Genomic DNA, 15,399 nt, shown 5'->3' with positions numbered 1-15,399 from the left:
GAGGAGAGCAGGAAGACACACTGCCGCTCACTAGGGGACCCCAGATGTCACCCCAGCCCCAGGATAAATTCCTCCGGGCCGCATGTAGAACTCCAAATACTCCCAGTTTCCCCCAAAATAGACGTTGACCCTCTGGGGTTAGCATCGGCTCCTAGTGAATAACTCAACATGTCTGGTTGTTGTCTCTTTTAACTCCTTTCTCTGAAATGAGCTAGAGCTACCAGATTATTCTGGAAGAGCTTGGCCACCACGTGGATACGATGTCATTTTGTAGTTTTAAAATATTTTAACTTTATTATTATGCTTATAATAGTATTCCAACAGACTGTATTAAAGGCAGCGATCACTAACACAGAACACGACAGGGCGAAGAGGCAGCCGGGCCGCTTGCAGGACATGGCCTGTCGGGCCGGGGTCGCTGACATGCACGTTGCTAGCTCATACACTGCTACCCTCAGCACAGGCTGCAGGAATAGGGACAAGACAGTTGCCGCCGGACTCTTAGAAGCTATTTAATAAATATCATCCAAAAACAAAATGGAAAAGAAATGAGAAACCCTCTGAGCACAACCACCTTAGGCCAACTGAATGTAATCTAGTTTATTCAACCAAAAATTGAGAGAGAAGGAAAATATTGAAACAAACAAAGGAAAGAAAGCAGTTCTTAAGACTAGCAGTAAATAAATTTATACAACAATTCGGTCTGTATAATATGATGAAATAAATCTACATCTTTTCTTATTTTGGTGCTTTGAATTATACATACAAACAACAATTACAGGGACTTGTTCACAAAGCATGTAGGCCTGGTAAAAGGTTCTCTGAAACCCTCAATGGCAACTGGTGAACGGTAACACGGATTGCCCGGAACTGGTATTTCCTTTGCAGAGGCCAACAGCTTTGAACGAATGATTTGCCTACAACTTTTTTCTTTTTTTTTTTTTCTTTTTTCTTTTTTCTTTTTTTTTTTTTTCTCTTAATGCATCAAACAACTGTGGCCAGTGAAAGGAAACAAAACTGGCAGTTTGTCCTTTTGAATATCAGACCTAGTTTCTTCTTAATTTCCACACTCTATTTCTCCCATATTCCTTAAACTTCTTGGCATCCTTCATGCCTTACAGCTACCCAGATGCAATAAAGTCATTGTACAGTATTTCTTACAATATAAGTTATATGCAATGTTCAGCATTTTTTTTTTTCACAGCACTAGAGACCCTGTTAAATAGGGGATATGAGTCAGAATGGCTTATTCACAGATGGGGTCCAGATTCAGTGGTTGGAACACAGACACCACAGTGAGCTCCTTTGCAAAGTGGCAAACATAATTTTGCTTTCTGCCTTCAAAAACATATATCCATCGCGTTTAGGCTTCATGATGCTGCTCCTGCAAAAATGCACGTCGAAGGGGGCTGCAGGGACGCTCGCTGGGGGCCCTGCCAGCCTCGAGCAGGGCTCTAACCCATAGCAGTGACCATGCTGGAGGGGTGATGCGGTCCAAAGGACAGGCTGGATGGCGGGTGCATCGGCGTGGGCGTGGTCAGCATGTGGCTGGAGTGGCTGAAGGGCGAGATGTGGCTCAGGGAGGACATGTGTCTGGAGAGGGCGGCCGGGTTAAACGAGCTGTTCTTGGGGAAGTCCTCCAGTGAGTCATGCACTTTTTTGCACTTTTTGGATTTGCTAGACATTTTTCGGTTTCTGGTCTGGATGCCTTCCTTCTTCATGGTCAGGGGTCTGTTAATCTAAACAAAGATCAATTTTTTTTTTTTTTTTTTTACTTTTTGGCTGCCTCTGAAATGCACAGGCTCTCCCACACCAACAAGGGTTCCACCGGCCGCCCCGGATCAGGGATCCGTTTCCATTTCAGCCGGCCCCTTCCTCTATCCCACTTGCTCCTGTCTCTTTCCCAGGGACTGAAGAACTCAAATACATACAGTTACCAGATGAGAGACCCATCTAATACGATTGTATTTCTCTGGTAACGAAAATGGAGTTCACTTGCCTTATTTCTTTAGAACTTCCTTAGACTATTTCATAAGAATCGAGGTGGTGAAGAATCTTCAAGAGGGAAATACCATTGTGTCTACTCTGACAAATCTGCTTCAGAACTTGAACAGCACTCCCCAGGTCATCAGCCTCTAGGTGGTTAAGGCCGTCTGCCTTGAAGAAATGAGGACTGTACCGCTCTACTGAATAACTTGTGGTTGCCTCTTTTCTACCTGGCCTTTGAGAGGTCATAAAATCTTCCCCCAGAATTTATATGTAGCAGGGTTGTATTTTATGAAACCATGCCTTTCTTAAAGGTGATCTCTTTTTTTTTTTTTTTTTTTTTTTTTTGAGACGAAGTCTCACTCTATTGTCTAGGCTGGAGTGCAGTGGTGCGATCTCGGCTCACTGCAACCTCTGTCTCCTGGGTTCACGCCATTCTCCTGCCTCAGCCTCCTGAGTAGCTGGGACTGGAGGCGCCCGACACCATGCCTGGCTAATTTTTGTATATTTAGTAGAGACGGGGTTTCACCATATTGGGCAGGCTGGTCTCGAACTCCTGACATTGTGATCCACCCAGCTTGGCCTCCCAAATGCTGGGATTACAGGCGTGAGCCACCGCGCCTGGCCAAAAGCTGATCTCTTGCCTCTATCACTCCAGCAGCAGCTGCAGTGGCTGCAAATGCTATTTCCACCTAGCTCTGACTCTCCACTTCTAACCAGACAAACAGCCAACCAACAAATCAACAAGTATTTCATAACCACCTATGGGGTGCAAAGCACAAAAGGGCACTCATCTTAAAAAGGAAAGACCAAGAATGTGCTAGAGTAAAGAGACAGAGACCAGATCCTACTCGGAAGATCAAGAGACTTCAATCTCGGAGACAGCTACCATTTCTCTCTTCTTGATAAACCTCATTTGCCTTTTAAAAATACACTTGCTTTGGGGGCCCAGAATCAAGAAAGGAAACTTTACAAAGTGAACAGAAGCTACTCCCCACAGGGAGGCAGAGGCAGATTAACCCCGACAGCAGACATCTGCCCGGAAGAGCAAACTCCACATCTGGCCACGTTCCCAGGGGAGGGTGGCAAACAGACTCAAGGAGTGAATGTCGGTGTCCTGGCCGTTCCTGACTTCCCGGGATGAAAGCGTCGCCTTCCACCACAGTTCTCAAGGGTGGAGAACCCTCGGCTCTGGGTTTTACCTGTCTATTCCCAAAGCCAGAAAATCACACCTGAGAAAGGGAGAATTCAAATGGCCGACGTGCTGAGAGCAGCCAACACCCAGCTTCCCGAAGCTGAGCTGGGAGAGGTCACCTGGAGAAAGAGACAAAGCCCCACACTGGAGCTGAGACCTTATTTCCCCCATACCCGGGAAGGCAATGTGACCGACGGCAGGAGAGCCCAGAAAGGTCACTGCCAGAGGAACATCTCCGGGTTCCTTCTTCAAAGTTTTCATCAAGATAAAGATGCAGCCTACAGAGATGACAGGAATCTACTCCCACATCAAATCTTCACCAAGATAATGTCCAGATACACAGCTCTGGATGCCGACATCTAGCTCTACGTAGCCAGGTATCTAAATATAATATCTAGTTACACCAGTAGCCACACAACCCCAGATAACCAGTCACAACACCACTGAGAGATGCTGATACCGAGGTGGGCAGTTATCTCAACACCTAGATAAGAAGAAAGAGCTTATGGCGTCCATGTAGGGATGTCTGGAAGGGCAGAGCAAAACGCAACGCGATGACAACGTTAATAGATTATTATATCTTACTGTTCAATACACATCAATCCCCTCCTTTTACGAATTCCTGGTAAACCAGAGAAGACAGAAAAACCACTGTTGAGGATGAGGAAGTTTCTGTCTCCCACTCACCCAAGCCCAGTCATGAAGACCAAGCTCATTAAGACTGAGGAGGTAGAAGTGAGGCATGGAGAGGATTTGTCGGCTTTTCTTTGATTTGAGAAATTCGTATTCTTCAGAAATATATCACATATATATATGTATATGATCAGACACAAGTGAGATCATATCTCATCCCAGCTAACTGTTCAAAAAAGCATATAACTAATCTTCTGTAATTCCTATACTTTCACGGATATAGGGATGAAATATACACACACACACAATTCGTTACAATGTTGTTGTACTCTAAAAAAAGACAGCGACCCCTTTCCCCTGGTTCTCCTCTTAGTTCTGACACTGCCAACCTCCCAGGAAAGCCTCCTGACTCTGAAATGGGCCCCAACTCTTCTACTTTCTCAGCCACGTTACCTTGTGCAAGCGACTTGCTTTTCTGAGTCATAATTCCTTCAAGTAAAACCGAAATAAAAATAATTTCTGCCCTGTCTACATCATGGGACTATCTCAGGCTCAAATGTAATCAAGTAACAGGAAAATTCTTTGAAATCCATAAATTACAGCCCAGAAATAACTTCATAGGCAGTGCTGATGACTGGATAGCTAATAAACCCTAATGCTAATAGCCTAATAGCTTATAAGCCCAAGTCTTCCAGATTTGAATCATGAATCTCTATCTCTACTGCAGTCAGCAAGTAAATTCCCCAAAGTGAAAACAGAACTTGGATTTAATTGCTGGTAAATGTATATGGACCACAGTCCCAGGACCTAAGGGAGAATAAGGGATCGTAGTAAGACTCTGGTTTCATTCACTGGACCCGGACCACAGCGAGAGAGATGGCACAGGCAGGGAAATGAGTGTATAGAGCTCCTCAGAATCACAACAACTTGTTCCCAAGAAGTGAAAAAGAAGCAGGGTGCTGGGGTCACCCTAAGAAGTTCTCTATGACTCAAAATATCCAGCCAGAAAAGCTTCCTCCCCAATTCCCAGGTATTCCTGAGTAACATGAGTTCATCGCCAGAACCGCCGCAAGCAAACGTCCCTGCCCTGTCTCCTCCCCGCTCAGCCCCGGACTTTGCCCAAGTCAGGTTGGCCAAGAGAATTTAGGAGAATCAGAAAGAGCTAAAAAGGAAGGAGAGAGAACAAGACAGAGAGAGACCAAAATGACCATTTTTGTCTTTGGAATTAATGTAAACTTGAAGCCTCACTAGGATCATGAGCCAGAATGGTTTCAGAAAAAAGGAAAAAAAAAAAAACCTGAAAAAAAAATTTTTAAGATTGAGATATATTACGAAATGAGAGGACCCCAAATGGAAAGAGTAGAAATGACACAGCTAAACTCAGGTGACTGGCAATTACCATTCTGCTAACATGACATAAAAGGAGAAAATGACAGTTTCTTTTCCCTGGTATGGTAGCTTCTCCCAGGTGAGCCACCTTCCTCAGGAGCTAGCTCTCTGCACGTAAAAGTTGGTTCGGACAAACACATCAGACGAAATCTCTCAGACATTTGTTCCGTGTCTTTTATACGGAGAATCCATTTCAAATTCACAGCACAGATTTAGCCAAGATTTTTTACCTCTCAGTAACCAAATGGATCCTCTTGGTTCCCAGAGTCCCTGCCACTCATTACAATTCTATTTACCTTTCTCTTTCACTCTCACTTTCTGTAAAAAGTTTAAAATGTCAGGAAAAAACAACATAGGACCAGTGGCTTTTTTTGTTTTCCAAAAGGAAGATTTTTTTTTTTTCATTATAAACCAGACAGGCCCAGCCAGCACATCGGACTGCTGCATTGCTGCATGGTACGTGGAGTGTCCAATGCATACCAAGGGGGTTGTGTGGCTGCCAGGCTGTAAACCCCCTCGGCCTCTGCAAGGCTATGCTAGACAAAGTCGTTTTCCAAGCTAGGTCCTATTGCATCGATTATTTGGAGCCTGTGATCTGCCCCCGCGGTGGGCGATTCACATGGAGAGGGCGGTGGTGACGCTGTTTGCCGGTCACCATCAGGAAGGGAGCCCTGTTCTTGCTGGTCCCAGTCCACTTACATTGTGCAGCTTGTAGTAGAGCCCACAGGCATTGCAGACAGGGTCGCCATTGGCGTTCCTCCTCCAGAGTGTGGTCGTGGTGGTCTGACAGTTCGCACAGGACGTCCCTGCTCTCCTGGCTGCAGACTGAGAGTGGGGAGAGAGGAGAGGGTGAAATCAAAACAAATGGTAAATGTGTTGTCATCACTATGAAGACAGGCTTAAAAAAAAAAAAACAAAAGGAAGGAAGAAATTGTCATTGAAATCAAAACTAGCAAGTGGCCCACATGAAAGTGATACAGATCCCCAAAAGCTGCCTCGAGAAGAAAAATGTCACCACTACACTGGAGCATGTCAGGATTGCAGTAACATGGCCAGAATTTCACCCACCACTCTCCGGTAGGAGCAGGAAGCCAGGTCCTCCTCCCTGGCAGTCTTAGCCTCTTACCCTCCTCCCACAAAGTACACCAGAGGGTTAATTTTTATGGGTGGTTAATTTTGAATTAGCCAGCCAATTTTGGAACTGGGCTTTCAGTTGCGTTTTTCACCAAGTCCAGGGCCATAAGAGGTCGTTTTCAAACTCAACTCCCAAGAATATCCATCCTCAAATAGGCTCCGGTCATCAGGAGGCACTCACAGCAAAGGAAGCACAAAGTCAAGCACCAGAAACACTCTGGATCCCAAACAAAGAAATGCTGAGTTATCAAGAGAACAGCCTGCTAACACAACAGCAAATTCTGCAAAGAACGTCTGTGCAAGTGAGTGGCATGCACACATGGGTGACACACCTGAGGAAGCGCTGAGTAGGACATCCTAAGTCGACAAGACCTCCTAAATTTATACAGCCTGCACTTTCTTGTTTTCTCTTTTCGAGACAGAGTCTCACTCTGTCACCCAGGCTGGAGTGCAGTGGTGTGATCTCAGCTCACTGCAACCTCTGCTTCACGGGTTGAAGCAATTCTCCTGCCTCAGCCTCCCTAGAAGCTGCAATTTATAGGCACCTGCCACCTCGTCCGGCTAATTTTTCTATTTTTAGTAGAGACAGGGTTTTACCATGTTGGCCAGGCTGCTCTTGAACTCCTGACCTCAAGTGATCCGCCTGCCTCGGCCTCCCAAAGTGCTGGGATTACAGGCGTGAGCCACCACAGCCTGTGCTTTCAAGCTTGGTCACTTCCCATTCATGAGACAGCCACCCTCACTCTCTTTAGGTGGCTGTCACCTAAATTTGATTCACCAATCAAACAAACTCAAAAGACCAAGGAATGTTGCCACTCGTCAGGAACTCTGGATCCTTTGCCTCCTCTGATACCAGTTCACCTTCGTGAAATCAGGCATTTCCTATTTGCTGTTCACGGAGTAGCATAGTTGCAGGTCAAAGGTCAGCCTCAACTTGAATTTTAATTCCTTGGTTGTGTTACTGCCCTAATTTCCTTTAAAAGAGAGATTTTTCTTTCACTTTTTGACATATTTAAATTGATCAAGCGACTATTCTCTGTTCATGCTTTAAAAAAAAAATGAAAAAAACCGTTGGAAGAAAATGGAGTTGGGTCACTTCTAATATTAACCTGTCTCTCTTCCTCACCTTCTATCATAAAAAAAAAAAATTTTAACTGCAAAATTATCCCCGTTCCTGGATCAAAAATATTATCAAAGGAAAGGTGAGAGAAGAAAGAGTTTAGTCTCTGTCTGTGATGAAGAAAATTCTGGTAGGGTTGTGAGAACACAGAACAAGAACTATGGGGATCCTGGTACAGTTTTGGTTTTTGTTTTTCGTTTTGTTTTGCTTTGTTTTGAGACAGAGTCTCGCTCTGTCGCCCAGGCTGGAGTGCAGTGGCGTGATCTTGGCTCACTGCAAGCTCCACCTCCCGGGTTCATGCTATTCTTCTGCCTCAGCCTCCCGAGAAGCTGGGACTGCAGGCACCCGCCACCACGCCTGGCTAATTTTTTGTATTTTTAGTAGAGACGGGGTTTCACCATATTAGTCAGGATGGTCTCGATCTCCTGACCTCATGATCCGCCCGCCTCGGCCTCCCAAAGTGCTGGGATTACAGGTGTGAGCCACTGTACCTGGCCTGGGATCCTGGTACAATTTATATCAATATTTTATCAAGCAAAAAGTTGAAGCCAACACCCAAAGCCACCAAATATGGAGAACCCAGTGGCAATTTTGAATTAACCTGAGTGACCCTTTTTCTTTCAAAGTTGCTAAATTGTTCCACAGATATGCTCCTGTGGGATGTAAGTAACAGAGTATACTATGACCTTTTTAAACAAATTCTTTCTTTTCTGTATTCTAAGGAACTGGAAACTAAAAACTGCCCTGATCTATCACAATGGAGAAGATGGGAGTCTTTTGCTGTCCATCTTGAATGTAATTCACATTGTCCATGAGTGTCGATTCTAACCCCATATGCCTCCGCCAGACTGCCTTTATGAAACGTGATAATTTAAGGCTGAAACAACTGTTTCATTTGTGTACTCTTCGGGAGAAAGTACAACATAAAACCAGTGCTTAATGATTTTGACAATTAAATTATATGTGATTATTATCTTCCTATAGTTTTTTTTTTTTCTTTAGAAGAGCTACTCAGTTATAGCAGATTAATATCACTCAGGCACCTGGGTTTCCTAGCCCAGCAATTCTGAATGTACACAGTACAAGCGTATAATGCCAACTGGTAAAATCAGAGCTCCAGATGACAAGGTGCAGCGTGTAATCTTTTGCAGTCTATTGACAGCAACCTAAATAAAAGCAAAGAAAGATGCTTCCAGTACTACAAACTTTATGGGAACTTAGGGTCTCTCAAGCCATACTGTTTGGGTCACTAGCAGGAGGTAGAATATATTAAGGCAAGCAGCTCAGCCTCTCGCTAGTGGTGAGATGTATGAAAATCCTGGCAATGCCGGGGGAAAAGAATCTATGAATCTTCCTTTCAGTTCTCTCTCCTGTTTCCTGCATTAGTTTATTCAGGGTTAAATATGCATCTCACAGAAGAGCTAGCTATGTATGGGCTGAGTGGTCTTCAGTGAATCTGCAAATGTTTTCAACAAAAATAGCAATCTGGAACTGGAATAAAGGGTCAGGGAATACAGGAAAGAAGAAAACAGAGGGTTCTAGGTGTTCAGAAGTCAAATACATCTCAGGGCTGAAAAAAGACAGACAGACAGAAAGAGAGAGAGAGAGAGAAAGAAAGAAAGAAAGAAAGAAAGAAAGAAAGAAAGAAAGAAAGAAAGAAAGAAAGAAAGAAAGAAAGAAAGAGAGAGAAAGAGAAATCTGAATGTGTCCTGTGCTCTATCTCCCTGTAGCTTATGAATTCTATAGAACTAAAAACATCAAACCGCCCAAGACAGATGATTAAGAAAGAAAAGACAGATGAAAATGTGACAGTCATTGAACTCTAAAATTCAAAGCAATTATTACTCAGAGTTCTAGAGCTTTCCTATGAAAGGTGAGTGGAGACAAAATTGTATAAAATGGAAGTACGATCCTCCTCTGCAATCTGACCAGACACAAGAAGAAAACCCAAGAAAATGTCAAATAAACTTTTGCTCACCAATCAGCCCATACCTTAAAACTTTTAATCCCTCTCTTTTGCCTTCTTTACTTTTATTTAAAAAAAAAAAAACAAAAACAAAACAACAACAACAAAAAAACCTATAATGGTACCAAGACACATTTTAACAAGAAGGTTTTCGTTGGTTTTTTTTTTTCCTCTCTCTCTCTTTCTCTCTCTCTTTTTTTTTTTTTTCTTTTTTTTTTTTTTTTTTTTACTAGGGCCAGGTTTTTGAGTGATTCAAAACATTCTTTTGTGGTGTGATCATATTCATTCTGCACTAACACCTCTAGCCTTTTTTTTTTTTTTCAAACACTTCTTGTTCTGATACGTTCAAACATCTTGGTGTTTAGGTTGGGGAAGCTGAGTTGTTGTTTATGAGTTATCTCCAGCGCTCAGATATCCGGCAGCTTTTTCCTAGGAAGTCAGCTTTGCACATGAGAGAAAGGAAAAAAAAAAAAAAACCAAACTGCAGGAGGAGAGCTGGGGGAAGGTTGAGAAAGTTGGAGAAGGGGGCAAAGATCAGAAAGAATAAAGCCTAGATATCCAGGATTGTCAAAGATTAAAGTCATGTGGACATTTCCATCCCTAGAAAGTTTTTCTTCTTCGGCCGGGAGCGGTGGCTCATGCCTGTAATCCCAGCACTCTGGGAGGCCGAGGTGGGTAGATTACCTGCGGCCAGGAGTTTGAGAGCAGCCTGGCCAACAAGGCGAAACCCTGTCTCTACTGAAAATACAAAAAATTGCCAGGTGTGGGGGCGGGTGCCCATAGTTCCAGCTACTCGGGAGGCTGAGACAGGAGAATTGCTTGAACCTGGGAGGTGGAGGTCACAGTGAGCCGAGATTGTGCCACTGCACTCCAGCCTGGGTGACAGAGTGAGACTCTATCTCAAAAAAAAAAAGTTTTTCCTTCTTCAAAGGAGGATGTGAAACGTGTTGAGTTGCACTACAATCTGATGGGGAGGGCAAATAATTCTTTTAAAAGAATACAAAGGTGTTCTTTTTCCTCTCTTAGAAATTGATGGATGCTCATGTATCCATTAATCTGCATGGGGAAATCCCCTCCTCCCATATCTACTTGGTGAATGTCAGCACCACATTCACATTTTGATCTCTTAGCTGTGGCTAGAGTTGTTATTTTTCTGTCGCTTACATTCACTATTCAAACTTCCAAAGAGGAGCTTGCAAATGAATGTCCCTTGTGAGTCTTCCTTATAAATGCTTGACAGAGCCAGGTTTTCTCAAGGATCCCTCATGCTTCAAAAGATTTTTAAAGAAAAATGAGAGAGGAGGGAAAAAACTATCCTCTGGTAGTAGTTCAAAGAGAAAATAAGAGCAAATGCCAGGTATGAGAGGACTCACACGACGTTGCCCACAGGAATTGCCTGTGGAAAGTTCTCAAATGCTGAGACCAAGAAAGGAAGGTGGCATTAGGCTCACTGGTTGCTGGTGAAGCCTGTGAAATTCATTTAATCAGCTCCAACCATTTTGAAGCATTAGCATAACAAGTCCATCCACTGCACCGAGTCTGTGATCCTTCCTGGGAAGCCACACACCACAACTTCAGGAACCCATTCTGGAACATTCTATCCTCATACTAAATGTCTCTACCTGTCAAACAGTGCTCATCAATACATTTAAACCAGCTGCTCTGGTCCTGTTCATACCATTATTCTATTCAGGAATACACTGCAGATTTGATAACCAAGAATTCAGTCTCCTTAAAATTTTCACAAGTGACTTAAGAAACACGGATGGGGAAAAAGAGTTGTTCTGTGTATCAAATTTGGAAAAAAAAAAAAAAAAACTATCCCAAGCCAGCTGACATGATTGGAGGCTATCCTGTCAATCAATTTCCTGCAGAAAGCTGTCCTTCCGGAAGAGAGGAAATGAGAAACCGGGAATGGTCAGCGTGGAATCCATCCCTTCCCGAGAACTTACCAGCCTTCGCTTGGGCTTAATGAGGGGCCGGTTCTGTCCGTTCATTTTGTGGTAGAGCCCACAGGCATTGCACAGGTAATGCCCCGTGCCATCTCGCCGCCACAGTGGGGTCGAGGTTGCTCCGCAGTTCACACACTCCCTGCCTTCTGGAAACAAAAGCACAGATAAGCCACTTACGGAAGGAAAACACGCGGGAAGGTTGACAGCATTTGGAACTGGGGGAAGAAAAGTAAAATGGAGAACTTTTTTCCTTCTCCTTCCTCTTTTGGGGAGCGTGTCCACCTCCCACCTCTTTCCAAGACGCTCCAAAGTTGAGCTGGGGAATGCTCTCCCCGCGTGACCGCTCCCCCTACACACATAGAGGCGCCCGCAGAAGGGGCAGATGCATCGTTGCAACAGAACCCTGTTCTTGGCTTGCCCGACTTGATGGAGAAGATCGGGCAGGACCGAGAAGGAACGCAGATTCCAGCTCAACTACTTCCCTGAGAAAATCCTGAGCCCTGGATGGTGGCAAAAGCCAAACATTCCATTCATTTCCCTCAAAGGAAAAAAAGGAAGACAAAGGTGACCCATTATCATCATGGGTCTGTCTATAGAGATTGATTAAATAATGAAGATTAGGATGGGGGAAAGGAAGCATTAATCAATGGCTAGATAGGTGAACAGATAATAAATAGATGTATAGATTGATCAATCGGCTGATTGATTTCAGTAGCTAGGGTTTTAGATTTTACTTCCAATCAAACTGTAAACGTCCCCGGCCGGAGAGGAAGCGATTAGGACCCAGCAGGGGTTTCCATAGCTTTCCAGCCACTGTTACAGAGACTGAAGTTAAAGTATGACCCCAGCCAGGCTGTGCAGGGGGGGATTGCAAACTTTAGGCGGGGAACCTGGAAGAGGGGGAGGGAGGGAAAAAGGAAAAGGGAAGGTTTGGGAGGACAGAGTGAAGCCAATCAGAGGAAGATCAGGAGAAGAGGCAAGTTAACGAAGGGGGGTGGCTGCTCATTAACCAAGGCCTGCCTGCAGTTTCTCTTTTTCCAAAAACACAAACAAACAAAATAAACGAAAAACCGGCCAGGCCGGTAGGGAGTTTGAGCGGCATATTCACTCCCTCAGCCCGGACTGGAAAATGACCCAGACCCACCCAGAAAACTCCTTAGAAGAATCCCTTAAATTACCATTTCAAGACACGGGGGAGTTTGCTCACTGATTTCAACTTCTGCAGGACGAAGAGAAAGATGCTTTCTAGGAGAATCTCCTTGCTTCTGGGGGGCCCAGGGACACCTGGGTCTCTAGTGCCCAGTGTCTTGGTGCCCGGAGAAAGCCAGGACTCCCCTTCCCTGTAGGAACAGGAGGCTCAACTCCAGTTGGTCCCCCAGAGAGGGGAGGCCCAGAGGAGGACCCTGGAGGGTGGGTAAGGAAGAAAAATGAGCCCTGAAGACTGTTTTGTTTTAAGAGAGTAATTAATGACCTCCAACCTGCCTGGACCACTGGGGTGGAAAAAGAGAACCCAGTAGGGTCCTTAGAATTTTGATTCCCCTAAAAGGAGGAAAAATCTGCCTTGGCAGATACGGGACCTATTGGGCCTTTGGAAAGCCCCAGACCAAGTAGGAGGGATCTAGGGGGGAGGTTCACACTTGGGGGCCTGTGATCCTCTCCAGGGATAAGTTCTTTAGGAAAGTTAAAGTCTTTTGCAAATGGAAGAAGGTCTTGCACCCTTTTCCATGAGAGTCAGGGATGGTGCCCACTAGTTTTTGTCTACTTTGCTTTTAAAAAAAAAAAAAAAAAAATTGAGGACATAAGAGAGGTTTTTTTGTTTTTTGTTTTTTGGGTTTTTTTGCTCTACATTCCAAAAGGTTCTTAACCTAGGGTCCCCAGAGTGCCTTCGCTGTGCCCCAGAACCCCTGAGATTAAACACAAACATGCCGCAGTGTGTGCCAAAGGCCCCTTCCTAAGTACCCAACGACTCTTCTCAGTTCTTGAAAAAGACTCAGGCCTGAATCACACCCAGATACCTTTCCGTTGGGGTCAAAAGCCTGAGGGATGTGGCAGACTGGATGTGGGGGAGGCTGGAAGGAAAGAGTGAAGGGTGAGTGGGCGAGCAGCCGGCTACAGCCCAAGCCAGGAGGCCACAGGCCTGCCTTTTTGTGTCCCCGGTGGCCTCTGGGTTAGCTCCTTCTAGGGCAGCACTGGCCCTGTCCCAGCTAGGACTGCAGGCCCACTACCCACCCTGTGCAGACAGGGGACCCCTTAGGGCTCCTCCCCTACTTGGGCACTGGGCAGAGGGCAGTGTGAGGAGAGGCCGCTGTGGCTGGAGGCGGGGAGCGTGGTTGCCACCCGGCTCCTGGGCACCCTGGCGCTGGGGGACCTCCCAGTCTGACGTGATCAGTCTGATTTCCTTTCATTTGCAGCGCGCTGGGGAGGGTGATAGCTTCCTTTTCAGAAACACCTTGAAAGCTAGCAACGGTTACCTCTTCAACAAGGATCTGCACACTAGGGCAATTTTCTGTCTTGATTCACTCGGCAAGTTTGCCATTGCCTCTATGGGCTTTTCTTCTTCTTTTTTCCTTGCTGCCTCTGGTCTGTGACTTCAGCAAACAGCCAATTTTCCTAATGGAGGCCCTGACTCTCTCCTGCCTTCTTTCCTCCCCACTCCTCACCCCTGCCTGTTGTGAGCTGCTCAGGCAGACACCTCTCTCTTAGGTGACAAGAACCACAGAGCTGCAAGGCCTCTTGACATTCAACAGCTGCTGGCAAACGCCTCTTACTCCGCCTTGGCCTGAAACCCTGAAACCAGGCTGTGGGAGGGGGTAGGGAGCAGGGCAGGAGCTTGATCAGAGGACGGTGGAGGGAGATGCCCAACTGGAAAGGTGGCAGGGGAGCTAAGAAGCGGCCCTGGATACAAAGACTCTGTCTTTTGTTTGCAAAAGCTTCGTCCCAGCCCCGAAAGCCTAGGCGTTAAGACAGCAATAGGTGCCCTAACCACAACTTCAACCATTTCCAGCGACAACCCCAAAAACTCTCTCTTCTCTGTGTCCTCCTTCAGCAAATGCATTTGCAAAGAAGAGGTTAAAGGGGGAAAAAAATAGAGAGAGAGAGAGAAAGCAACCACTAAAACCAAGAGAATCCCCTCCTCAAGAATTCCCACCACCTCCACCCCCTGCACAAGGAGGGGCTTCTCAAAACTTCCCCTCCACACTCCCAAAAGTCCCAGCTCTCTCGCCGCCCCTGCCAGGTGTGCTGTTCTTGGTTTTCATGACTGTGAGAAAGGAATTAAGAAGGAGGAAGTAAAAAGGCCAAATTGCAATGGCCTCCTCTCCCCCTTGCCAAAAAACCAAAATCGGTGTATCGGTATTCCTAGCTCTGGCTTAGGGAAACCACGGCCCTCTCTTTCTCCCCTCCATGTTCAGAGTCTCACAGAAAGAAATGAGAGGAAAGAAAAGACTAGACTTAAGGCAGAAAGTGTGCACAAGAGGGGGAGAAATCAAACACGGAAATGAGGGTAAAGAAACCAGAGTATCTTGGAAAAGTCACTCTGTCCCCTCCCCCCCGCACAAACCACTACCCCGGCCTCAGATACCACGAGCTCTCCCCAACCTCATAGCCTTACCAGAAAAGAGAACTTTAAAAAAAAAAAAAAAAGAAGAAGAAGAAGAAGAAAAAGAAAAGAAATCCCATCATGACCTCAAAATGCACAGGTCTGCTCTCTTTAGATTTAGCGCCCCAGCCTGTGTTTCTGAGTCAAGCTGCACCCCACTTCTCCTTAATCCTTCCCTCCACCCCCAAGCCCAGCCCCTGCCAGGCACTGCGGCCACTTTGTGCCTCCAGCTCTCCTGGCCTCTTGCTTTCTTTTTGACTCCACCAGCTAGCCTGCCTCCCTCTCCCTCCTGCCTACTTTCATGTACTGAACATGCAGATCTGAGTTCTTCTGTCAGCCTAACCGCATCCGGACTCTATTAAAGTTCCTGGCTCGGGATAAACAATGCAACTGTCGCGTGCAGCAGTCTGAAAATAATTGGATTAG

The 15,399-nt window shown here is 45.6% G+C and overlaps 1 protein-coding gene across 7 annotated transcripts in view; it reads right to left on the bottom strand.

Moving 5' to 3' along the window:
* Nucleotides 1–585: 585 nt before the first annotated feature.
* Nucleotides 586–15,399, bottom strand: part of GATA3 (GATA binding protein 3) — a 29,717-nt gene continuing 14,903 nt past the window's right edge. For 4 of the 7 annotated variants that reach the window (XM_005564601.5, XM_045399536.3, XM_005564600.5 and 1 more), the window contains exons 4-6: nt 11,376–11,521; nt 5,903–6,028; nt 586–1,739 (exon numbers count right to left, since the gene is read on the bottom strand). In XM_005564601.5, coding sequence (XP_005564658.1) covers nt 1,455–1,739; nt 5,903–6,028; nt 11,376–11,521 — 557 coding nt within the window. In that variant the 3' untranslated portion in view covers nt 586–1,454. The remainder of the gene's footprint in view (nt 1,740–5,902; nt 6,029–11,375; nt 11,522–15,399) is intronic. The other 3 variants (XM_074000969.1, XM_074000970.1, XM_005564602.5) reach the window with 1 other exon arrangement.

This window comes from Macaca fascicularis, chromosome 9 (assembly GCF_037993035.2).
Source record: "Macaca fascicularis isolate 582-1 chromosome 9, T2T-MFA8v1.1".
Classification (NCBI taxonomy): domain Eukaryota; kingdom Metazoa; phylum Chordata; class Mammalia; order Primates; family Cercopithecidae; genus Macaca; species Macaca fascicularis.
Note: the sequence above shows the minus strand (reverse complement) of the source record. Positions and strands in the feature narration are given on the sequence as shown.